The sequence below is a fragment of the Barbus barbus genome, assembly GCF_936440315.1.
Source record: "Barbus barbus genome assembly, chromosome: 25".
Taxonomy (NCBI): Eukaryota; Metazoa; Chordata; class Actinopteri; order Cypriniformes; family Cyprinidae; genus Barbus; species Barbus barbus.
In genome coordinates, this window is record NC_136753.1 from 11,472,578 (window position 1) to 11,499,031 (window position 26,454).

Genomic DNA, 26,454 nt, shown 5'->3' on the forward strand with positions numbered 1-26,454 from the left:
AACACCTATTTACCATTAACTACGACTTTTCCCTCAGTAAGTTCCTAATTTGCTGCTTAATAATAGTTAATAAGGTCATTGTTAAGTTTAGGTATTGGGTAGGATTAGGGATGTAGAATAAGATCATGTAGAATAAGTCATTAATATGCGTTTAATTACTACTACACAGCAAAATCACCAGAGTTAAAATCCTGGTGTTATGGTGTTTTAGAGTAAAGTGTTAATGTTATGGTGCTGAATTAACACGGATGGTGTAAAAGGGATACTCTGCCTGGTGAAACTACTGAGCGCCTGACCTCATTAACACTGGTAAGTGCGATTTTACATCCGGGACATTTACCTGGTGCGAGCTTCAACCAGCTAAAACTTTTCTCACTGACGCCATTTTATTTGAATCGACACCCGAAGCGAAGAAGCCTGTGTTTTTTAACTGAAAATCTACAGAACGATTATTATACATTTATAAATGGAGAAGTGCATAAAGTAAGTGATGCATTTCATAAAGTTATGCAAATTATTGTTTACGATAGAGTTTAGGGGTAACGTTACTTATAAAAGTCTGTTAATTTATTTGATATGGATTTTAATACTTGACCTGGCTGACTGTAACAACTAACAAAGCTTTGTAATAGGTCAGTATAATTTTTTATTGTTATTTATTTGAACATTTCGTTAAATATCAAGTTCGTGTAGCGTTGAGGGCGTGCTGCGCGCGTTGAAACGTCTCTCGGACGCCATTTGCTTCGACTCTCCTGCAGACGAGGCCAGCGCTCACTCGCTGCTAGACGGTGAGTTTTCTCTAATCGTATTTGCAGTATGTAATTTATAATATCATTGTTTAAAAGCAATATTTTCTTGATGTGCTGGCCCAAAAGTGTTAACTTTTCCCACATACATCATTTTCTCCAGTTCGGGCTACAGAGTAACGTTATATTAGATGGCCTAATGTCACAAACTGGGAAAAACGCAGAAGGTAAGTTCTTTATTTCATGAAGATAAACGTTCCATAAACCGAAATAGTTTGATAAATCGTTGTTTAACATTGTGTTTAACGTTAGCCTTTTTTCTTATGCCTGTTCAATTTTATTCGATATGCCATGGACTTGAGTAAGTTACTTGAGCTGGCTGACTGAAACAACCACTTTGAGTTACTAGTTTGAATTAACCAGTTATTTTATGGGTAAATTCAGTTTAGAATATTGTGTGTATTTAACTGTTATGTGTAAAATCTGTTAAATGTCAAGTTTGTGTAGAGTTCAGGACGTGCTGCGCGCGCTTTTACAGCCTGAAATTTCTCGAAAACGCCATTTTCTTTGACTCGCCATGCGGAGCGAGCCAGTGTTTCTTTACTTAACCAGCTAAAACGGTTATCTCATAATTAAAATATCACTGTCACCCAGTCCTAAAAAGTGCCCGGTGTAAAAAGTAATGTAATAAGCCAGGGGTTTTCAAACTTTGTGGAGCCAGGGATACCTGACAGGGGAGAACATTTTCCAAGGACCCCTTAATTATAAGTTAGTGTGGGAGGGATAATAGTGCAACTTGTAGAACTGAAAATATATGGCATATTATTTTATGATGTCACAGACCCCACTTTGAAAACCCCTGTACTATAAACATTAAAGTGACTCTGCACAGATGTTTTAAGACCCTTTTTCTCTTTAGGTTAACGTCATGTTTGTGAAGGTGCAGTTCAAAGACTCCAAAAAATTCATAAAGTTGCAGAATGGATTCACTTTTACAGATTTCATAAATGAAGGTAAGTGTCCTTGTTCTTATCTTATTTCAAAGTATTCTCTTAGCCAGCATTTATGATATTTGCTGACACCTTAATTGCAGTAATTTGATGTGGTTCAGGGGTATATAGATCAATATTACAACACTATATGTCTATTTTATACAGCTTGATTAACTCATCAACCAAAGTGTATAACACAAACATTGCAATTGTGAAAATTTCACACCAGTTTCACAAAATTTCTTTCACATTTTCACATGTACCATCCATAATAAGGACATTGAGAAAAGAAAAAGTGTTTTAATAGTTTCTTATTGATTCCTTTGTATGCAAAGTAATCATTTAAGCATAACAAGATGCAAAAGATGCATTATTTTTGCCCATTATGTGCGCTTTACACACATCCAAAAATATCCAAGAAAGCTACTTCTATGAAATCAACGTTAATCGTGTTTTGTTTGTACACTGATGCATCATACAGTTAATCGATTGATGTATCAATCAATATTGATGTATTGTAACCAATATTTTTAGGTATATTGTTTAGTGTTGTTGTAATGGCTGCTTTTTTGGTCTACAGTGCGAAGCAGATTTGATTTACAGACTGGAGCAGACTTGAGGATATATGATGAGTCCCACACTGAAATTGATCAAGATATTTTAGAAGAGTTGCTAGAAGAAAACCCAAAATCAACATTAATCATAAAAGATCATAGTGAAGGTACTTTTGATTCAAACATAAAATAGTGCAGTGACAAAGATTGATCACAATTATTGTTGTTTTTTTTTTATTTTATTTTTGGCAGAGGACGCTGCCAGCTCCTGCACAAGATGTGCCCTCCGAAAGATGTGCTAAAAGGCTCAAAACATCATAGCAAGATGACCGAGTTGGAGCAGCGGAGGAGCAAAGATCAGCAAAGGAGGTGACATGAGTTTCTCGTGTTTTTAATTACGTTACAATTAAACAATTTGATGAAAAACAGATTCAGGTTAATTCAATAATTCAAGTTACTTACACTCTAATTAAATTTTTAGTATTAAAGTTGTATTGGTTTTTGAATGACTTGGCCTGTCACAATGATTTCTGTATTGACTTGTCATGTGATGTAAAAACATGACCTCAATAACTTTTGGTGACACGATAGATTGCTCATTGTGTTTACATAAAAATGATTGTCCAATGGCACTGTCTTCAACATCTCATATACTCTTAAGTGATTCAGTGATTATTTGCTAAGTTTAACCATCAGAGTAAAACTGTATCATTTGGACGTGTTTTTACGTCTTGTCTGTTCACTATTCAGTATTCAAATATTCAAGCGAGCATTGAAGTGCAAGAAGATTTCAGAACTTGTGCACGGTTTTTGTTGCACGCACACAGAGAGAGCATGTGAACAACACGTCTTGGCTACCAGAAAAACATAGAGCACTGTTTATTTCATTTATCTCATTTCGCTTCTTGCTCATACAGGAGTTGAAGAAACCATTTTTGAAAAGATGAGACAGACATTTCGCTATCGCCAGGAACTTGTTCACAATGCAGATACGGCAACAATGCAGTGTGCAGCGTCTCCTGATGTCTGCTGAGAAAACCCCTGAGAATGCCACTGATTCAAGTAAGTAAAAATCGTCAATAAATCTCATTATAGTCCTGCTTTTTGTTGAATTCCACGCTATTGTCACGAATCTGGTCCATGCTCTCCTGGTTTACCACCACCAGAGGTCACCCGTTCACCACATTGACTCTCACACTACACAGCACACTGGACTCCATTTCCCACTATGCATTGCACCGATCACAGCTGTCACCATTCACTCATCACACACACCTGATGCTCATTTCACAATCACACACACTATTTAAGCCATGGACTTCCTCAGCATCAGGGCCGAGTATTATTTGCAGTTATCTCTCTCCTAGTGATAGCAAATTTACAGAGCCTTTGTCTTGCCTTGTTTTCCTGCTGTGTTTGACCCTGCTCTTGTTTCCTGGATTTACCCTTTGCCTCTGCCGTTTGGACTCTGTTCGCTCCCTGTTTGGATTATTGCTCTCGTCTCTGGATTATCTCTCTGCCTTGCCCCTTTGGATACTGTTCGCCGATCATCGACCCACGCTTGTTCCACGGATTGCTTTGTCTTGCCCTGGCCATACCTGTTTGCCCCTGTCTGACCCTGCCTGTTCACTGACCATGTTTTGTAATAAAGCTTTGCATATGGATCCGCACGTCTCATGTCTCGTCAGCCCCGTTACAGCTATAGAGTATAATGTTCCTTTTTTGTTGTTGCTGTTTTTATTTTACCACAGACTGGGACAGTGATTTATCTACACTGCTTTTACTGGTTCACTTTCTTCCACCATCTGCTGGGCGAAAGATGGCTGCAAAAATAAGTGCCTCTGATGCAGTTGAGGTGTTTCATAAGGTATACTAATATTTTTTTTAATTTTATACTTGCAATCAGTTTAAACCCTGGAATTTAATCAGTACTTTCTTCAAAATCTAAAAATAGAAATTTAAAGTGTTTCTCTTACATTGACTACAGAAACCACCGATTAATGTACTGGGGTTGTATCGTGTGAAGTTTACCAACCATCAGAAAAGTAGAAGTTGTTTTTTTTTTTTTTTTTGAGGGGGCATGCATTTGTGTACTCTAGTTTGAGTATTCACGGTTGCATGGGACAACACTCGCAAAACAACAATGCTTTAGAATATACTGTATATTGCAGTTTGTTTCAAATGACAAACAATTTATAGTCTGAAAAATAAAATAAGATTACCAAGCGTTTTTAGGTCTATTTTGTTACCTGTAAAATGTTTTAAAAGGCTAAAATTGGAAGGGTAACTTGTTTGTTTTTCACCTTTTGTAGTAATGCTGCAGCATTGATGAGCACCTGGGGAAAAGCCAAAATCATCAACCATATCTTCTAGCCATGGGGAGGAGTCGAGACGAGATTGACAGCTACTACATTGCACTGGATAACAAGCTTATCCCTTGTCAGACGGCTGGTTCTCTGGGTGCTTTGGAGCTCTTCAAAGTACACTACAAGTGAAGACTTGGCCAGTGCTTTGCAAATCACAGTACAGACAGACATTTACTCTACCAGTTAGACTAAACTTGATGGCACTGAATATAGACCCGGTCTTGCTATTTGCACAGAGATAAAACATGAACTGCCAGCATTCTGTAAAATCACCAACATTCTTGTGTTGGGTGAAAATGTTTATTTTGTGGTTGGAAAACTTGTTACAGAGCTTTTCAGTGAGCATTGTTTTGCATTCAGAGTTGTTGATGGAAATGAGTTTGATGCTATTGTGAAAGCTGATGATCTTAAGCATTATAAACCCTATAACATTCAAAATGCATATGGACCAAATGAGGATACATATGTTGTGCCTTTCCATTGTTTTGTTTAGGCAGTGTTTTAATCATTTTTTATAAAGAAAAAAAACAAAACATTTTTCTGTACATGAGTTAAAAAACGTTACAAAGCTACAAAATGCATTGCATTCATTGTTTCATTAAAAATGAAATGTGAAAGTATGTTTGTTTTGTATTGGTTTATTTATGCAACTAATTAGCTCTGGACCTAAAATAATTAAGTCTTTATAAAATAATTAATGTATGACTAGATCAGTGCCTATTGTATATATAAAGTTTTTGAATAATTAATGATAGGTAAGAATTAAATGTTTAACTCTTGAGTCAGTGTTACTTTATTAACACTTTTGAAAGTGTAAATTTAACTCGGGCCAGTGTGGATTATATATACACAAGTAAAGTGTTAAAATTAACTCTCATAGAGTTGAATTAACTCTGGCGATTTTGCTGTGTAATAAATGTAGCCTTTAAGCTCACCTTAAAATGACATGAAATCTTTAAAAAATTACAGCACTGTAAAACGACAGACCAGCAATAAACTGTCAATTTATAATATTATGTATGTAAAAGTACAAGCCAGTAATACCTGTGAAGTAATATATTAGCGTAGCACACAATCTTATACAGCTAGTCAGCTAACTGTGTTCTGCATCTGCGCTGTGTTGCTAAAACTATCTTTTGGATCTAATGTAATTATTTCCCACATCCATGTCCAGGTTATAATATGCAAAAGTCTGAACATTAATCGCTTAATTTTACAATAAGAAGTGAAACTTACCCAAAATAAAGGCTTAAAGGGGTGGTTGGCTGTTTTTTTTTTCTAGACTTGGTGTTTATGGGGTGCAGTCAAACATGTGTTCATGCTTTGTTTTTTAAAAAACATTATTTTTCACATAATTTACCTTTATTCCACACCGCTCTGTCCCTTCTCTGATAAACGCCCCAATTATTTCCTGGTTTTATGCATTTTTCCCTCAGAAATACGCGATGGGCTCAGATAGGTTAGCTGGTCCAGTGTGTTGTGATTGGCTGAACTGCCTCTAGTGCGTGCCTGAACGGTCCCACCCCTCACCTCAGTGGCACGTGCTCCGGTTGTATTGTAAACAATGGCGTTGTCAATATTGCTTATCAATTTGAGCCCGATTGAGACGTAGAGGATATTAGTGAAGAGGATCTCGCAGAATCTGTGCAAGCACGGCTCTTAATGGTATGTTTTTTTCATTTGTTGTTGGTTCATACTTTTAGATACGCTGTTATTTGTAAGTGCTACTGCTTCTGTTAGGTTTTAAAATTAACAGAATACGAAAGCTGAGAATGTGTTTCTTATCAGAAGCAACAAAGCACAAGGCTTATTGCTATTAATTTTTAAACAATTAAAAAAAATTGTTTGTTTGGTGATGAGTTTTTGCCTCAAGGTCTGCATTTAAAGTCACACCAGAGGTGTTCAGCTGGGATTAGGACTTGGCTTTCTGCAGACTAGTCAAGTTCTTCCACACTGACTGAATCAATCAATCAATCATGTCTTCTTTGAACCGTGCCTTATACACAGAGGCATTGTCATGTTAGAATAGAAAAGGGTCCTGTCCAAACTGTTGCTATAAAATTAGAAGTACAAAATTCCCTAGAATATCATTATATGCTTTAACGTTAAAATTTGTACTCATAGAAATTACTAAAGTCAAACGTTCATTAGAAGGGGGTGACCCAATACTTTTGACAATATACACACAGCGGGGGGTTATGTCTTGCCCACTGACAGTCATGGTAGGTTTATCTGAACAAGTGAGACAGAACAACAACAAAAAAAATCCAGCGAAATGCATTTCAAAAAAGTTATAAATTGATTTGCATTTTAATGAGTCAAATAAGTATTTGATCCCCTATCAATCAGCAAGATTTCTGGCTCCTGTACAAAATCAGCAGGGGATCGAATAATCTTTTTCCCCACTGTGTGTGTGTGTGTGTGTGTGTGTGTGTATATATGTATATGTGTATATGTGTGTATATATATATATATATATATATATGCCTAAATTTACTGTCCGATTGCATTTTTTTTTCAGTAAAAAATTGGAATAAATGCATAAAAAAAGATGCCATATATATGAAGGACCTCTACCATGTATGAACTCACTTTAACTTTTCAAAAAACATTAGTTATTTGTCATTTTTCTGTTATTCAAAGTGTCAAAATATCATGTGGTGCGACCATCTGGCCATAACGTTTTTTTGTAAACATAATGAAATTACCCTAAATTTATTCAGATTAATTTTCTGCACTATTTGGCATGATCTCCAAAGTGTTTTGTAATCCTGTATAAAACTGTAAAGCATTTGTATTTATAGTTCCATCATAATATACAGACAAACTTGTCCAATGATTTCCATTTCATGAAATATCATGTGGTGCGACCATCAAGAAACTACCATTTTGAGACTTTTATGTTGAAATCCATTCAAAAATAAGACTTTGCATCATATACCAATTTGACAAGGACCCATGGAAGCATCAGGCAGGTTTGTAAGTCTCTTTCAAATCTGGAAAAAATTTATCTTTTTAACGGCTGGTATGTAGTTACCACATTTGGATATCATGTGGTATAACCTCAAAAAAACAATGAATAATAATTTATTTCTGCAAATATTTATTTTCATTATAAATTTCATAGTGACCATTTGTGGGAAGCTAGCTTGTTTTGTTTAGGTGACCAATTCTGTGCTTGTAAATTTTGATTCACAGATATACAAAATACTTTATTAGTATAATTTTAAATTGATTTTTATGCAATTTAGGTCATTTCAGACAGTTTATGTTTAATATTTGTACAATATGAGAAAAAATGCAAAAAAATAATAATTCAGAGCATGTCATTTTAATTTGGTAATTATGCATTTATTAGTAATTTACTAATAACTATTTTACTCTATTCTACCAGATTACACTGCTAAGCAAAGTAAAATAAATGCTCACCATAGGCAGCATGTTAATTCTGACCCTGCAGTCTAGCACAAACTCCACATGTCATTTTCTACTATAAGAAAGATGTTCATGTTGTCATCTCAGATGACTCCACTACTCTAAATTGACCCTTTGCACAGACCCGCCCCCCTTAGTTACGGTTGCTACATCCGACAAACCATGGCACTTTTATTCCATGCATCATGTTCTCACACTGTGAAAAATACATCATGGAGCAAAGAGGACACTGACAATGCGCCGACATACAAGACAGAGCTGGTTACTTTTGGTATGAAAAAGTCTCAGTGTTCAACTTGTCATTTTTTAAAAAGAAATTTAAACAACAAATACTGTTTTGTGGCTCTTTAACATGTCGTAACAGATCGCTGTAGCGCCTAAGTTCAAGGAAAATGAATAAACATGAGTTCTTCCGCAGTATCACGCAGCAGAATAATAGTCCTCAGCTGCTGCAGTTGTACGGATTCTTAACACATTTATTGCAACTGCATTTCATCTTTTAAAATAAATAAACATTTTCTACCTCAGCTTCTGCTCTAAACTATAGGGAGCCCTTTTACATTACTATGAGGTTACATTTAACAACAGCGCCCAACTTATATTCAATTACTATTTATTTTTAACCTTAATAATCAACACAAATTAAAAAATTGTATGCAAACATTTTTAAATGATAAAATTACAATAAATAAAATAATAAATATTAAATGTTACAATCAAATGTTTTGGAAATATAATCACACAGTGGCTGTCATAACTTGTTTCATAAAAGATTTATTTAAACATACATTAAATAATTAAGACATCACTAACAGGTAAAGTAAAATATCAAATAAAATAAGTATATAGTCTAATATTTCACAAAATGCTCTTCACTAGACTTCATTTCTCTAGCAAATAACGAGCTGATGACTTGCCTGAGGTAGCCTAAATGAAATGCTACGTGACATTTTGTTTACAAGCTGTTTTAAAGGGGTCATATAATGCGATTTCAAATTTTCCTTTCTCTTTGGAGTGTTACAAGCTGATTGTTCATAGATAAGATCCCTGAAGTTGCAAACACTAAAGTCTCAAAACCAAAGAGATATTCTTTATAAAACTTAAGACTCTGCCACGCCCCCCTAAAACGACTCGTTCAAACACGCCCCTACATGTCTACATCACAATGTGGGGAGATTTTCATAACACCGTCCAAATGTATACGCAATGAAAGAGGGCGGGACTATTATTCTGGCTGTAGTACTGTTGCTGCCACCGGCGCCATGTCCTGGAGATGCTGCGTTTCATTGTGAAAGAGAAACTACTTTGTTTGGGCTTCCAAAAGAAAACACAACTAAAAATCAGTGGTTAAGTTTTATTCACAACCATGGCAAGGCAAGACTTCGCAATGAGGAAGCTGGGAGAACAGCTTAAATAGTTGAGAGTCAATGGGAAACACCTGTAAGTGAAATCAGCTACAGGCACGGGGCATGTGGGAAATTAAATCCAATGATGGTCTGTGTAGAGTAGTGCTTGTTATTTGTCGTTTCTCCGATCACATATGCAGACATGGTAATGTTTACGCGGCGCGATGCAACGAGACGCGTAAAAAGACAGTATAAGTCATAATCAGTAATTATGGGACACTGGATGCAACTAATGCCTCGTTTGTAATGGGTTTTATTGTTTTTTTTGTGGTCGTGCCGTGAAACGCAATCACAATACGGTAAGAGGCGTAAAATTTCAGTCTCACGCTTCAGGTATTCGGCCAATCACAATGCACTGGACAGCTGGCCAATCAGAGCACGCCTCCCTTTTCAGAACGATGAGCTTTGTAAAAATCGTCTCGTTTCAGAAAGGCGGGGCTTAGAGGAGCAACAATAATGTACAGTATGTGGAAAATAATGTGTTTTTTGAACTTTAAACCACAAACACATTGCATTACACCAAATACACAAAATAATGTTCTTTTTAGTAACATCATATGACCCCCTTTACTGACGTCTTTCCGTGGTTAAAATGCTAACTGAGCGATTACGAGAGGGGTGAGATGTTAATTCATGTTTATTTCATGTTAAAACTAGTAATAATTAAAGAGGTAGGGGAGATCATGCTTAGTCCGTACTGCCATCATAACTAAAGCATCTATACAGCGATCTGTCTTGCCATGTCAGAGCGCCAAATCGGCATGTATTGTCACATGTGCACAGAAATGAAAGACCCATAACGAAAATATTCGGTACGAATACGTGTACCGTTACACCCCTATTTACCACTAATCTAGAGATAACAATACTGGTAACTAGTTACTAAAAGTGGAAGACTATGAAAGTGGGGACAGGGCTAGACAATAAGGAGTGCCCAATGGCCCGGGGCCAGCATGAAAGACGCTTGGGACAGCAGACAGATTTGTCACTAGCCCGATCGGGCCACTGCAGCGTCGTCATGAAAGTTTATCATTTGCATGTGTTTTTAAGCCTTGTTAATTTAAAAGTGCAAGTGATTAAAAAGCATTCAGGTGCGAAAGACAACTCCTCACTACTCTTGCGCTGTGTTCTGTGTGAACAGCGCAAGCACAGACAGCCACGTCTCTGACATGTGAGCCGCCTGAATGGGTGAATACATACAAAAGTAGCCTATGTCAAAATATCCGTCTTGCCAAGAAACTTTGTAGATTTAACAATGATTAATCTATATTTAATTTATACAGTGGAGTACAGATGCACCGATCGACCGGACATTTTTTATTTTATTTCAGGCTATCTTCTGTTCCGTGCTTGCACATAATGATTGCACACTTGCACACTGCAATCATTTTCCAAAATGCCATTTGTGTGGAAATATTACATTATTATTATAATTAGTCTGTAAACAGCTGTTAACAGAGACATTGAAGACGGACGCAAAGAGGAAAAAATACTGTAGCAGACAAAACAAGATCACTGTTCACGATGCGCGAAATATAGGACGAAAATCTGTTTAAATTAGTGTTAATACGTGCAGTGCTGCTGTGTTTAACAGTGGTAACCAAGGAAACACTGTATTATTGCTGTTAAGCGCCAGACAGTGCAATTGTGTCTCACTCAGCCCGTCTGCTTTTTCTGTTTTGTGCAATGTTTTATGCAGCATAATTTTACAAAGCTAAAGTCAGACCATTCTGTTTTTGCTTCAGATTTTGAAATTATACAGTCTAATATAAATCAAAGATTGCACATTTTTGTTTTGATCGATTCATGATTAAAATGCAGTGGTTGCCTCTAATCACAAATGGCTATGAAAAAAAGGTACAGAGTGAAGAATATGCATATGTTATTTTATGTGATTTTTCAATTTCTGAACCTGAACATCTAAAAACAAAAACCTAAAGCGTCCTTTAATTTCTATCTTTGTGCTATAGGCCTATATTTAATTGTGCTATTACTTGTATTTTTTTCATGTGCCCTTATTTACTGGCAGTTCACTTATCTTTAAAAATGTTTGAACATTATATTTATTTATAACGAGCGGTTAAGTTGAAATTGAGAATAGTACAATTTATTTGGCATCTAAAATATAATATTGGTGTCATGTAAGCTTATTTATTGGAAAACAAGATAACATTGATCAAAAACAATGATAACAGCAACTATTTCATTTTTTTTTTAAATGTTGGCAGGGCAATAAAAATTTGAACCACTGGCCCAACCGGGCCAGTAGAAAAAATCCTTAATGTTGAGCCCTGGGTGAATTAGCAAACCATAATGAGTGTAATGGAAACTGGTCCACGATGCCCTGCTGTTGCATATTGCAAATGAGAGCTATCCACAGGTCTCTACATGCCTACAGGGTGACAAACTGTACTGTACCGTTACATAGGCTATTACATACATTGAAAAATATGCACTTACTAAACATAGGAATGTTATTCATCTTTAAACCTGCAAATGGACTACTGCAAGCCCCTGTATAGTAACCTTTGTAAAACAGAACACAAACTCCTTCCACATTTATGTGTATAGACTGTCACAACAGAATATGCTATTGAGTGTTAAGACTGTGGTTCACACTTACTGCCATGACCAGTTCAAAAGGATGTTTGTACACCCTCACTGGGGACTGATACTTCTGCACCATGGTGGAGCCAAAAACAGTGCCGAGAACCTAAAAATACAAAATCCAGGAAAGCAATCAAACATTCCATCTTTTGTAATAAACCCAGCAGATTTGGCCTGATTTCTCAGAAATAGTAATATTACATAACACATGTAATAAAATCCGGCATAGAACTGTCTCTCTAAATAAACGTAATGTCTGCTTATTTCTCCACATTTAAATGTTTTATAATATGAATAACAGGTCTCAACTCTGTAGCTAACGCAATTAGCCGGTTAGCACACCCAATACCATCTCTTAACGTCCCTCACTTTAAACTCAAACACAAAACTCCTTTTTCTTTTCATCCTTAAACGTGTGTTAATTTAATACCTCTATAATTGTATATATCGTTATTAAAACAAGGCACATATATTCATAAATGGTTATTATTTGTGACGGCTAACGTGCTAACTGTTTTAGCAAACAGAATTAGCGAGTTTAGCTGTGATCTGCCGGCTGAAAATGATACATTAATCATTTTTACACTCTTCAATCAATATCTAATTTCAGGCACATTCTGTAGCAGTAGTTGAAGGTTTTTTTGTCTGTGTACTTTGTAAATGTACTTACTGAAACAAACTATGAGGAACTGAAAACAGATAATTCGTAGAAAATAAAGCAGTCCTTATGGATGTGATAGATGTTCTGTAGGTTCTAGATGTTAGGATTGGTGGGTTCTGAAATATCCATGACTAAGATGATCTCTCTGAATCAAAGTCGAGCAGTGCTTCCGATTAGACAACGTCCGCAGTCACGGATCCGCTGCTGAATCTGCCCCATCATACACTGAACTGGCTGCAGTGAAGAGAAAAATACTGCTCCTCCTCCTCGTCTCAGTATTTTTCCGAACAGTCTAGTTTGCTGTTAGTTGTCATCGCCACCATGCGACTGACCGATAAAGAAACACCACAAGAAAATTCACATCCGCAAACCTTGAAAACATTCATGCCTAGCAGAGTGCATACGTTGTCATGGCAAAGCAACCCATTAAATCATTAAATGGCTCTGATAACGACACCAATATGGCAAGCCGTTTTAACATTTAATCTATAAACCATACTAGTATCTATTTTCATGCTACTAGAGATTGTTTTTAGATACTAGTATATTTTCCATTAAGTACTATTATTTATTAGGTTGGCTTGAGAAAGCCAACCTACTGATCTGCTACTTAAGCTTATTATTAGGTTGGCTTGAAAAATAATATTATCATTATTCTTGTGAGACTAAATTTCTGAACGCTCCTCCTCCTAGAGCTTTCAATCTACAACCACCAAATTCAGCCCAGCTCTTCAGACTGATCTGACATACAGTGTGCTAGATCTTTTCTAACTGATCCGACTTATGGTTTTCATAAAACTGAAGATTAAAAATCATAAAAATCTCACAGGCCACATACACACTGCAAGTTTCAGGAGTGACAACCGGGAGTGAGTCCCATAATTATCATTCAAGATTCAAGATTATTTAATTCGTCACATACACAATTATACAGAGTATAATCAGCAGTGAAATGTAAGTCAGGTCCACTCCAAGGACAGTGCAATTGTATAGAATACAAATATTAAGAAAAACAAAAGTAGAAAAAAATAAAAGAATAAAATAAAAGATAAAAAAATATAAATATAAATGTGCAGGTTAGTATGTTGTTGACATAAATAGTAATATAACAGGAATGTGCAAAAAAGTTGTACAGGGTATTTAGGAGCAATATGAAGTAGAAAAAAATACGAAAAGCTTATAGGTGTATTTATATTTACATGGAGTCAAGTGATGTTATGACACACATGGAATCAATGACACATTCCATGTGTGTACAGAACAGCACTCATTCCAGTATTTGTAACCATAGCAACATTCTGTCGTCTTGCAGGAGTGAATATTATTCACTTGCGGGAGTGAATAAAAGTTCATCCGTTTGTTATGTGCTGTTTTTTGACTAAATACTTTTTTTGTCCGTCGATTTTAACTAAACTATCCCTGATAGACGTGCTGTGTTGTGTTTATGCTCGGGAGGCTGCTTTAGAGCGCACTGTCTTGCAGTGTTGCCATGTCCTCATATTTACAAGCACTTTTAGGCATGTTGTTTGGTCTTATCTCATAAAGATAAGCACTTCATGAAGTTAATATAGTGGTCTGTCACGGATATGAGATATATATATATATATATATATATATATATATATATATATATATATATATATTGTGACGAGTCGGCTGCCTCCCCCCTGTCCATCATCACCACCCCGTCCCGTATTCGCCGCCCTTCACCAGGCTCCCGACGGGAGTGGGTGTGTGAGAGAGGAGGGGCGCTGAACACCTAGGGCTGGCGGCGTGTAATGAGGCGCACCTGATGTGAATAGAGCCTCATCACCGCCGCTGTTTAAACGCCGAGCGCGCCTCTCCTCGGGAGACCGGTCTCTACCCCGTGCATGCACGCTGGTGTCCTCGTGGGTCCAGGAAGGGAGCGTCGAGGAGGACTGCCGCACCCGTTAGGCGGCTGACGGGCCAGGATGCCGGGCCGCCGAATCCCCCAGAAGCGCCGGGAACCCAGGAGATGGACGAAGCCCCTCCGGCCCCGGGAGGGGAGCGCGTGCGGCTACCGGACTCCGCCCCTTCCCTGGACCCTTCCCTTCTGAACACTACCTTCCTGCACAAGCCCCGCAGCACAACGAGGACACCAGATTCCCTGTTTATTTGGACACTTTTCCCCTTGGACACTTTTTTTACCTTTTTGTTTAATAAAAACCTCTCCGAGGCTTGACGCCACACCCACTGTGTCTGTCGTTTGCTCCTCCCGCCACTATATATATATATATATATATATATATATATATATATATTGGTGTTATAAAAAAAAAACATTTGGGTGTTTTAATGTTTTTTGTGCTTGTCCTTTGTTTTTTTTCTTTCTATTAAGATCACTGTCACTTTACCACACGGCTCATGAGCGCATGCTAAGACTTGTTTCACGGTTATTTTCTTGCATCTCACACACAGACGAACACACTGATGCACGTTCAAATACGTCATTAACAATTAGTTGTTCAGTTTGGTTCTGTACACACTGCATAGAATTTCTCTAAATGCGGTTGTCACTACCTGTATTTTTTGGGAGTTAATGCGGTTGTGGAAAAGGTGAACTGAAAACCGAATTTAGCTGCAGTGTGTATGTGGCCATAGACTTACATTGATGGAATTTTCAGATGAGCCAAAACTATTCAAACTCCAACTGTCAAAATTCAAATCTAAACATACTGAAGCCCATTAGGCCGTGTGTCCAAAACAAAAGCATTTTTCCCGAGGCTGGCGTATTTTTTAAATTGCTCTAAATGGGAGCGCTGCGTTTTTTAAAACGCCAGGGCTGCGTCCGAAATCGCATACTACTTGTGTAGGTACTACATTTGAATTCAAACGTACTTCTCGACCGTTAAAAATGTACGTTCTATATAGTATGAATGAGGGTAGTATGAATAGAATTCGGACATACTACATCCGCCATGTTCATGAAGTCATCTCATCGATTTACAAAGGTTAAACTTTCATAAGTCAGACGTTTACTTTGATTATTTTAAACAAGTGCAATTTAACCACAATGACAACGTTTTCCCTTGAGGTACTTGTACTTGAAAACAGCCGCGTCGCCGCTTTCCGCCATTTTTCGAATATGACGCCTCTCCCGTGGCCTCATGGGATAGTAAAGTGTCCATCGTATGCCTGTCACTACTCGATCTGTACCGGAAACACATTTGTACTGCGCATGCGCGGAAATACGTCTACTTCCTGTCACAGTGAACGTTTTTACGACAGTCTGGTGATATGGATTCTTAGGCTGCGTCCGAAATCGCATACTTCCCTACTATATAGTATGCGAAAAACAGTATGCGAGGCGAGTAGTATGTCCGAATTCATAGTATTCGAAAAACAGTAGGCGAGAAGTACCCGGATGACCTACTACTTCCGCCCGAATTCTGTAGTAGGCATACGATGAGGCTTGTTTGAGATGAGCCTTGCCTCGCCTGTAATTTAGTCGAGAGTAGGCGGCTGCAGTGAGGGGAGGAGTGAAAAAAGTGCAGGCAAGCCGGACACTTCCTGAATCTCGTTGTGTTGTTGGACTGCAAACGTCAGCAATGGAAGAGATCGCGTTCGCGTTCGCGTTCTTTATCGCACTTTGTGGATGCCTTTTATAATCAAAGCCATAATGAGAAATGAGGAGCACACAGATGCTGCACTAAATTTACACTGTTATCCCTAATTATGGTTAAACATTTCAGAGTGGGATATGGCACAGCTGATTAACCTAATTATGTGTATCCTACTTAAGGGGCAGTTTACCCCCCAAAAAAAATATTTGGGTGAACTATACCTTTTTTACATGAAACATATTCCATATAAATATATTACACAATTGTTTGTCACCTTAATGTAAATTTGAATTTCACGTTTAATGATTAGGAAAAGTGTGTACAGCAAATTATTATTCAAAATTAATATGAAACAAAAACACATTTTAAATTAAGAAATTAGCATGCATGTGTGGGCTTTGTTTACTGCACTCCTGAAATAAGACATACCCAGATAAAGATCTCAGATAAAAACACACAAACATGAGGCCAAATTGCAAAACCATCACATTAGATGTAGCCTATGCATGCATGTATTGATGGATTGACTAATTTATTTAATGGAATAATGTTGTACAAAAATGTAAATGTACAAAATTAACACCAGCATACAATACATAAAGAGAAAATTACAACAAACAGGACTTCAAACCAAGAAAATAAAAATAAAAGGGTAAATAAATAAAGCACATGTCCTAATTACAAATAAATTACTATAGAAAAAGTAAATAGTATTAGGCTATAGCTAATGGCCTTCTTAGGATTAAGGAGAAAAAATATCAGATGACATTCGCAGCCAATGAGCATTAAGCTGTGTCGTCAGCAAGTCGTTTCCCATGATGCTTTTGATCAGCGCAGTTGGTGGAGAGCAACTGCGCTCGACTGCAGCGAATCCGACACGGGCGCCTTGCGCTCGCGAGAGATTTTTAACATACCTCAGCATGACATCAGAGCAAGGCGGACCGCACTCGGACACATTTCTAACCGGCATGCATCTCGCGCTGATCGGTTCTGCGCAGATTTTGCTCATCTCAAACAAGCCTATGGACACTTTACTATCCCATGAGGCCACGCGAGAGGAGGCGTCATATTCGAAAAATGGCGGAAGGCGGCGACGCGGCTGTTTTCAAGTGCAAGTACCTCAGGGACAAACGTTGTTTATTGTGGTTAAACTGCACTTGTTTAAAATAATCAAAGTAAACTGATGCTTTATTAAAGTTTAAACGTTGTAAATCGATGAGATTACTTCGTGAATCGGCTGTAAAAGGTTTTTGTTTCTATTCATTCTCTCTCTCTATATATATGTATGTATGTGTATGCATTCATTCAAGTTTATTCATTGATTCATGCGTCTTTTGTTTGTCCTGTGTATTTTTATATGTATTCATTCATAACAATAAATTACTTTATTTCGTTGCTCCAAATCAGCCTTTGTCACGGTGTTCTTAGACGTGTCTTTTTATTCTGAGGTAAAACTTGCAAGCTAAATTGGTAATTATACTTGCATTATATGATAAATATTTTATAAGCTGTGGACGAAGGCATGATCTGCGAGAAGCTGACCTATGCCTCCTCTGAGCTGTTGATCCAATCAACGTTAAAACGGCGATGAAAACGGTAAGAATTATGAGCAATGCAACATTGCTGAAGAGTGGGCTCTTTAAATTTTCGCGCTGTTGTGACGACACATGACACGTGACAACATGAACATGGCGGATGTAGTACGTCCGAATTCCATTCATACTACTCAAATTCATACTATATAGAACGTACTTTTTTAACGGTCGTGAAGTACGTTTGAATTCAAATGTAGTACCTACACAAGTAGTATGCGATTTCGGACGCAGCCTTAGTGACAATGCCTACTACAGAATTCGGGCGGAAGTAGTAGGTCATCCGGGTAATTCTCGCCTACTGTTTTTAGAATACTATGAATTCGGACATACTACTCGCCTCGCATACTGTTTTTCGCATACTATATAGTAGGGAAGTATGCGATTTCGGACGCAGCCCAGGAGCATGCCAACCGCTGAGCGTTCAGACGTTTTTATTTTTCTCGGCGCCGAGAGTTGAAGAATGTTCAACTCTCGGAGGGGAGGGGCGGGATTACCGACTGTACTACGGCTGAACAACAATGGAGAAGTACTTTGCTTGTCTCCGAGTATTTATCTCTTTACTAGATCGAATTGCCAGGCGGACTACCATAATATTGTTATGAAATGTAATGTTTGGGATTTCATTAGCTATGTGTCTGCCATTACTTCAACGGATATTCCGTATCATTGCAACCGCAGCATCTCAGCAGAAAAAAACGCTGCGCTCACAACTGAGCTTTTTCAGCAGAGTGCCTGGCATTTTCAGCTGGCTATAAACACTTTGGTGGACACACGGCCTTAGACTCAATCAGACTTCCCTTCTATGTATTATTTCTAACCCATTCAAACTATTTTTTCTGTTCTCGTTCCACTAGGGTTGCCACCTTCAGCGAGGCTAAATAAGGGACACCCATTCAGTCCCTCTATAGTAGATTTTTTTTGATAACAAGCAAAATGTTTGCTGCGTAAATAAAGCCCTATTCGCACGGGATTAGTATTATCTGGGGGCCATGTGTGATTCTGATTCAAAGGGCTTTAAACGATACCAGACGATGAATGAGGGTGTTATCTAGCGAAACGATCGGTCATTTCAAAAATAAATAAAAAGGTTTAAGTTTTATAAGCACAAATGCTCGCCTTGCTCTGTTCTGTCATAGATGTATATATTGACAGTATATCTATGCTGTTCTGTGATGCGCGTTCGTGACGTCACGTAATACGCAATTACGTGGAAAAGGTCACGGTTGAGGTAGGCGGAAGTACCGAGTCAGTAGGCTTTTTAATATTAAAACACCCAGGATACGCACACGAAATGGGCATTTTAAACGATAAACTGACGCAAAGACATTTGAATATGTGTATATGGTCCTCCTTCCGCACATTTGTAAACACTGACTCGGTACTTCCGCCTAAGTCAACCGTGACCTTTTCAACGTCATTGCGTATTACGTGACGTCGCGAACGCGCATCACAGAACGGTGGAAATTTGTTTATCAAATTTTAGCGTGTCATCCAACAAAACACCCAGGTTCCGTACCTGTGAGGACCTAAAAGCAGATAAAGGTCCTAGGTCAAAATCAGAGTCCTTCATATTATCTGATGGACCGAAAACTATCACCTCAGTTTTTTCTTCATTTAGAGATAAGAAATTTTGAAATAACCAAGATTTAACTTCATCTAAACAAGACAACAGAGCATTCATGGCCATAGGATTGTTTAAATTTGGGTGTCATCAGCATAGAAGTGAAATGACATCCCGTGTTTCCTAAAAATGGAGCCTAGAGGCAGCATCTTGAGGTGGGGTGTGACAGTAGCCACTTTCAAATAAGCAGGAACCACACCTGTTAAAAGACACTTAAGGCTAAAAGTAGCACTGATTTAGGAGAAAATCTTAAAAATAGTGGGCGTGTCAGTCCTAATTTTAGGACTCCTAAATTTTTGCTCTAAGAATATTTCACAAAGCGTTTTAGCGCTAAAACTAGGTCCTACATCTGTGAAACGTTAGGAGTAGTGAATTCCTAAGTCATTAAGACCAACTCGCAGCTATCCTAAAATGGCTGTTGCTGGCAATCTGCCTCAGAATATAAACATTTTAGAAACATTTGACGATAATGAGCCTTTAAAATGGTATCACCTTTAAGGTTTGGAGGTTATCCCAACTCCAAATGTTCCTTTGATTATATCCTTTTCATTAACCAGTTGGGCAAGAAGTAACAATGTTCTTGAGTCCAGTTTGGTTTTCTTTTACGTTTGCATGTCTTACTATCAGCCATGATTATTCTACTCTGTTAATTAAAAGGCGGTTTATATGCATCCTCTACAAGAAGCATACATGTAAGAGACTGACCGTTAGCTGAACATATATTTGTTTAGTGACACTTAGCCTGCATGTTAAAATCTTTATTTGAATGTGGCAATTAACATTATTTTTAAAACCTTTATTTGGATATGGCAACACAATATTGCGCTCTACAATATTTCTATGACTAAATCTCTGACAGAGACCCCTCCCCTCTCCTATCAGCCAATCACTGTGTGAATAGTTAAGCATGCTGACATGATCCATAGCAACGAAGTCAACCCCTCCTTAAGACTTCTCTCTATTCCTTAGTAAAAGTTTGTCTCAGCAGCTTTGTGAGTAGGTTTTAAGAGAAAACTCTTAGCTAAAAACTTTTACTGCTATTTAAGAGAAATCTTAGTGATAAGATAAAATGTTCTGTGAATACGGGCCCTGACCAATAGACAAACACAAACTGGAAGTTAACTTCGGGCCAGGCGCGTGCACCCAATGAAACTGTCTATAGCCTATAATTGGGCCTTAAAACATTGCAGCATTGTTTAGTTCAAGTTCAAGTTCAAGTCAGCTTTATTGTCAATTCTTCCACATGTACAGTACATACATACAGAGAATTGAAATTGCATTACTCTCAGACCCTTGGTGCATACAGTTAACATTAAACACGTTCAGATACAGATAAATACAGTTTAAACATATGTACATACAACTAAACAATTATACAAATGAGGATATTGTAGAAAAAAATAATTAGATCGATAAAGTGGCATAAGGCGCATGGCAGATAGAGTGCAAAACCAGTTAAATAAACAACACTGTGTAGATATATTTGTAGTGCAAAAGAGCTTATCAGTCTGAGGACATTGTAGAAAATAAAAACAAGAGAGATAGATCAAGTGCATAAGGCACATGGCAGAATAGATGGAGTGCAAACCAGTTGAATGTACAAAAACAAAAACAAAACTGTGCAGATGTTTTGTTTTGTTATGAGTGTAGTGCAAGAAGAGCTTATCAGTCTGTTAAAGTGACAAGTCGAAGTGACTGTTCGGATAGTTTTTGTCAGACTATCCGAAGAGGTAATTTGCAGTCAATGTTGGATGGGTAGTGATCAGCCAATGCTGCACAAGTGACAGGTGCCGGTCACAGTTTGTTGGTCGGTGGGGGGGTTGTCACAGAGTCAGAGTTCCTAGTGTGTTGCTGTGTTAAATGGGGGTGAAAGAGGGGAGGGGGGGCAAGGACGGGAGGGAGTTCAGCTTCCTGACAGCCTGATGTATGAAGCTGTCCTTCAGTCTGCTGGTCCTCGCCTGGAGACTCCGCAGTCTCCTCCCTGATGGCAGCAGACTGAAGAAGCTGTGTGTCGGGTGGGTGGGATCGCCTGCAATGCGGAGGGCTTTGCGGGTGAGATGGGTGCTGTAGATGTCCTGGAGGGAGGGGAGAGAGACACCAACGATCTTCTCAGCTGCTCTCACTATGCGCTGAAGTGACTTGCGGCAGGATGCGTTGCAAGCGCCATACCACACAGTGATGCAGCTAGTCAGGATGCTCTCGATGGTGCCTCTGTAGAAGGTGCACATGATGGGGGCCGGGGCTCTGGCTCTTCTGAGTTTGCGGAGGAAGTAGAGACGCTGCTGTGCTTTCTTGGCCAGTGCTACAGTGTTGTTAGTCCAGGAGAGGTCCTCAGTGATGTGCACACCCACACAGTGATGTTTACTTTATCTATTGCAGTTAGGCTATACAAGGTTCAACTCGTGTTTTTAAGTCTAATGTAATTTAAGTTTAAATTACCTATACAGCTAAGGTGACTGTACAGTGGTAAAATTTCAACAGTGTTAGAGGTGCAATACGGAACAAACATTCAGAATGATAACCTAAAAAAAGCATCACAGAAATGAGGTTAGTGAGGTTTTATTTTTATTTTTTTCCTGTTAATGATTTCTTTAATGTCTAAAAATTGTTGACTGTTACTCAAAAGATAACAAGAATAAACCTATAGGAAAATGGAAAAATCTTTTGAGATCACCTGAATGAGTCTGAAGAACATAGACTGACATAGACATAGACTGAACATAGAACATAGAAAGGTAAAAAGGGGTAACATTTTGTTTTTATTAGCCGTTTCAACACATACATGTTTTACCAAATAAAAAGAACAGGGCCCGTATTCATGAAGAATTTTACTGCAAAAAGTAGCTCCTAGTGACAAAATTCTAAGAAAATTCTTAGAAATGTGGGCGTTTACTCTTAAAATTAAAGAAAAAATCCTTGTAAAGAAAAAAGTAATTCAGAAAGCATCTTAACCCTTAAAAGAGGTCTTAAGGTCAAACTTGTTAGGAGTATGGACGAGGACTTTTAAGGGGCTTAAGAGTTTCTTTAACAGCGGAGAAAATGGACGAAAATGAAGAGGGAGAAGAAATGTGTTGCACACAATGCATGCCAGTGAGTTAATAAGACACTACACATTAGTTCGTGCAGGGATCATGTTTGTGACTGATCTTATTAAAGACATGCTAACATCTCAGACACCGCACAGAATTGCCATAGCGCCAGAGATCACTACATTAAAATATTTGGCAACTGGAAAAATGCAACTATGCAGCAGTGATGATTTGGGTCTGTTACAGCACTTATTAGGCTTATATGTCTCTGTTCATTTCCTATTAAACACAGTAAATATGCAGGGCCGGCGCCAAGGCGCCCAAACGAGTTACTGTGCCCCCTCACCTTCCATCCTCTCCCCTCCTTGCTGAACGCGATCGATTTTGAAAGCGAAAGTACCGATAAAACAGCGCACATAATGCGATTGCACGCTTTAGCGAGCGTCAGCAACTGCAAGAGATCACAGACTGCAGCCCCCCACCCCCCCGACACACACACACACACACAACGTGATTTGTGCCCCCCCTAGAAATTTAAATGCCCCCCGATGGAGGTGCCCTGGCGCCGGCTCTGTAAGTATGACAGCATGGTAAATAAAAAATTAAGAATATATATATATACATATATAATGTGTGTGTGTGTGTGTGTGTGTGTGTGTGTGTGTATGTGTGTGTGTGTGTGTGTGAAAGAGCGAGAGGACAAATTCCGCCTGTAATTTCAAAGTGAAGGCTTATAATATACCCTACTCTTAAAAGCACTCTTTTATTTCCTTCTTGACAACCAACCAATCACAGTCTTCAAAAGATTGTGTCATAATAGCAACGGGGTCAACCCCGCCTCCTCACTAAGATGAAAGTTTTTGTCTTTTCCTTACTCAGAGTTGCTCTCAGGTCGGTCCCGAATCGCTCTTAAGCTAAGACTCCTACGTAAAAGTTTTTAAGCTAAATTAAGAGTTTTCTGAGAGTATTCTTAGAATCTTTATGAATACGGGCCCAGCACTTTTAGAGTTCATCCCTCTCATTAATGTAAGCATAGGTATTGGGACAGTTGAACATAAGGCAGATATAAAAGATTAAAAGCTATTATTTAGTTGCAGATCCCTTACGCACAATCACAGCAGTGAGTCTGTGACCCATAGACATCACCAGACTCTTGGTCTCATCCTTTGAAATACTTTTCCCAGCCTTTAATGCAGCCAATCCAAATTGTTGCTTGTTTTGGGGAGTTTCTGCATTTACTCTCCTCTTCAGCTGGTGAAATTCATGTTCAATCGGATTTAAATTTTGAGAAAAAAAAGTCGGAAGTCGTGGCCTAATGGTTAGAGAGTCGGACTCGTAATCAAAAGGTTGCGAGTTCGAGCCCCCGGCCGGCAGGGATTGTAGGTGGGGGGAGGGAATGTCCAGCGCTCTCTCCACCCTCAATACCACGACTGAGGTGCCCTTGAGCAAGGCACCGAACCCTCAACTGCTCCCCGGGCGCTGCAGCATGGCTGCCCACTGCTCCGGGTGTGTGTTCACGGTGTGTGTGTGTGTGTGTGTGCATTTGTTCACTACTCACTGCTGTGTGTGTGCACTTGGATGGGTTAAACGCAGAGCACCAATTTCGAGTATGGGTCACCATACTTGACAATAAACAATAAAAAAAAAAATAAAAATAAAAAAAAGATTGACTTGGGCAATCTAAGACTTTCCATTTCTTTGCCCTTATAAATTCCTTGACTGAACTGGCAGGGTGTTTTGGGTCATTGTCCTGATGCAATATGAAGCACTTCCCAATGAATCTGGTGGCATTTTCTTGAATATTGATAGGCAAGATGGTTTTGTACCCTTCCAAATTCATTCTGCTACTGTCGTCATACATTAAGTCATCAGTAAAGCTGAGAGGGTCTGTTCCAGAGACAACCATGCATGCCCATGCCATGAGACCATCTCCACCATGCTTTACAGATGAGGCTGTATGCTTTGGATCATTTGCAGTTCCCTTTTTTCTCCACATTTTTGCTTTCCCATCACTTAGATAAAGGTTCATCTTTGTCTCATCAGTCCATAAACAGTTCCAAAACTCTTCTGGCTCACCTTTGTGATTTTTTTGCAAACTCTAATCTTGCCTTTCTATTTTTAGTGCTGGTCAGAAGTTTGCATCTTGCTGTGAAGCATCTGTAATTATGTGTCAAAGCCTCCTGAGGACAGTAGAGCAGAGCATCACCCCAGCTTTCTGGAAGTTGTTGGTGATTTTACAGACACGTCTTTTAGGGTTCATTTTCACAGCTTTTATGATTTGTCTGTCATCAACTACTGTTGTTTTCTCAGCCGATCAGGTAGTTGTTGGTTGCTGGTGTCGCTGGTGGTTTCCAAACTCTTGATTTCTCCATGCCCTTTGTTTTTGCTATAGCTCTAATTGACTTCCTCTTTTCTTTTAAGTTCAAGTTCAAGTTCAAGTTCAAGTTGAGCTTTATTGTCATTCCGCTACATGTGGGGACATGCAGTGGAACGAAATGTCGTGTCTCGCAGGACCACGGTGCTACATAAATACAGACATTACAACAATGAAGTAAAAAAAAACACTATAAACCTATACACTACTAACAGATTTAACTATAAGTATACTATATATAAGTATTTACCCTATACAAACTAAAAGGATAAAAAATACAACTATACGAATGCTTCACATAAATATTACCCTATACAAACTAAAAAATAGAAGATAAAAAAATACAAACTATACGAATGCTTCACAAATACTGTACATGTGCAAAGAGAGACATTTGAGTCAGCAGCTGGTTGGGGAACAGTGCAGGATGATTTGTAGTGCATGAGCATGTAAACATACATATATTGCTGAGTTTTTTGTGAGATTGTGCACACGCAGCAGTGTGTGTAAGTGTCCATAGTGCACATAGTGTAAAGTGTAAGTGTCCATAGTGCACATAGTGTAGAGTGTGAGTGTCCATAGTGTAAAGTGTCCATAGTGCACATAGAGGAGAGTGTCCATAGTGTAAAGAAAAATAAGAATAAAATAAATAAAAAAAAATAATTAATTAAAGTTCCATACAGTTTTTCTTTGGTGTGGTAAGGTTTGGGGTGGGGGGTGGTCCATGTTCAGGAGGTAGGGGTTTGCATGGGGTTTCAGAGGGGGGCGGGGTGGTTTGAGTTCAGGGCTCTCACAGCCTGGGGGAAAAAGCTGTTGAGCAGTCTGGCGGAGCGGGCTCTGATGCTCCGGTACCGTCTTCCTGATGGTAGGAGCTGGAAGAGACTGTGGGAGGGATGGGTGGAGTCCTTCACGATGCTGTTGGTTTTGCTGGAGCATCGTGTAAGGAAGATGTCCAGGATGGAGGGGAGAGGGGCACCGATGATCTTTGCAGCTGTGTTCACTGTCCGCTGGAGGGTCTTGCGGTCAGCAGCACTGCAGTTCCCGTACCAGACAGTGATGCAGCTGGTCAGCACACTCTCAATGGTGCCTCTGTAGAATGTGGTGAGGATGGGTGGAGGGAGACTTGCTCTTTTCAGCCGGCGGAGAAAGTGTAGGCGCTGTTGTGCCTTTTTGGAGAGTGACATGGTGTTGGTGGTCCAGGTGAGATCCTCTGTGATGTGCACCCCCAGGAATTTAGTGCTGCTGACTCTCTCCACAGTCGAGCTGTCGATGGTCAGTGGGGGGTGGTCAACGGAGTTTCTCCTGAAGTCCATCACAACCTCCTTTGTCTTCTCCACATTGAGGGACAGATTGTTTGTGCCACACCATTCAGCCAACTGTGCCACTTCCTCTCTGTAGTGCGTTTCATCGTTGTTGCTGATGAGACCTACCACTGTTGTGTCATCAGCAAACTTGATGATGTGGTTGGAGCTGAACTTGGCAGT

At 38.8% G+C, this 26,454-nt stretch overlaps 1 protein-coding gene across 4 annotated transcripts in view; it reads right to left on the minus strand.

Moving 5' to 3' along the window:
- LOC306844454 (SEC14-like protein 1) overlaps positions 1–13,200 on the minus strand; it is a 146,508-nt gene extending 133,308 nt beyond the window's left edge. For all 4 annotated transcript variants that reach the window (XM_079376602.1, XM_079376603.1, XM_079376604.1 and 1 more), the window contains exons 1-2: positions 12,777–13,200; positions 12,123–12,212 (exon numbers count right to left, since the gene is read on the minus strand). In XM_079376602.1, coding sequence (XP_079232728.1) covers positions 12,123–12,185 — 63 coding nt within the window. In that variant the 5' untranslated portion in view covers positions 12,186–12,212; positions 12,777–13,200. The remainder of the gene's footprint in view (positions 1–12,122; positions 12,213–12,776) is intronic.
- Between the last annotated feature and the right edge of the window lie 13,254 nt (positions 13,201–26,454).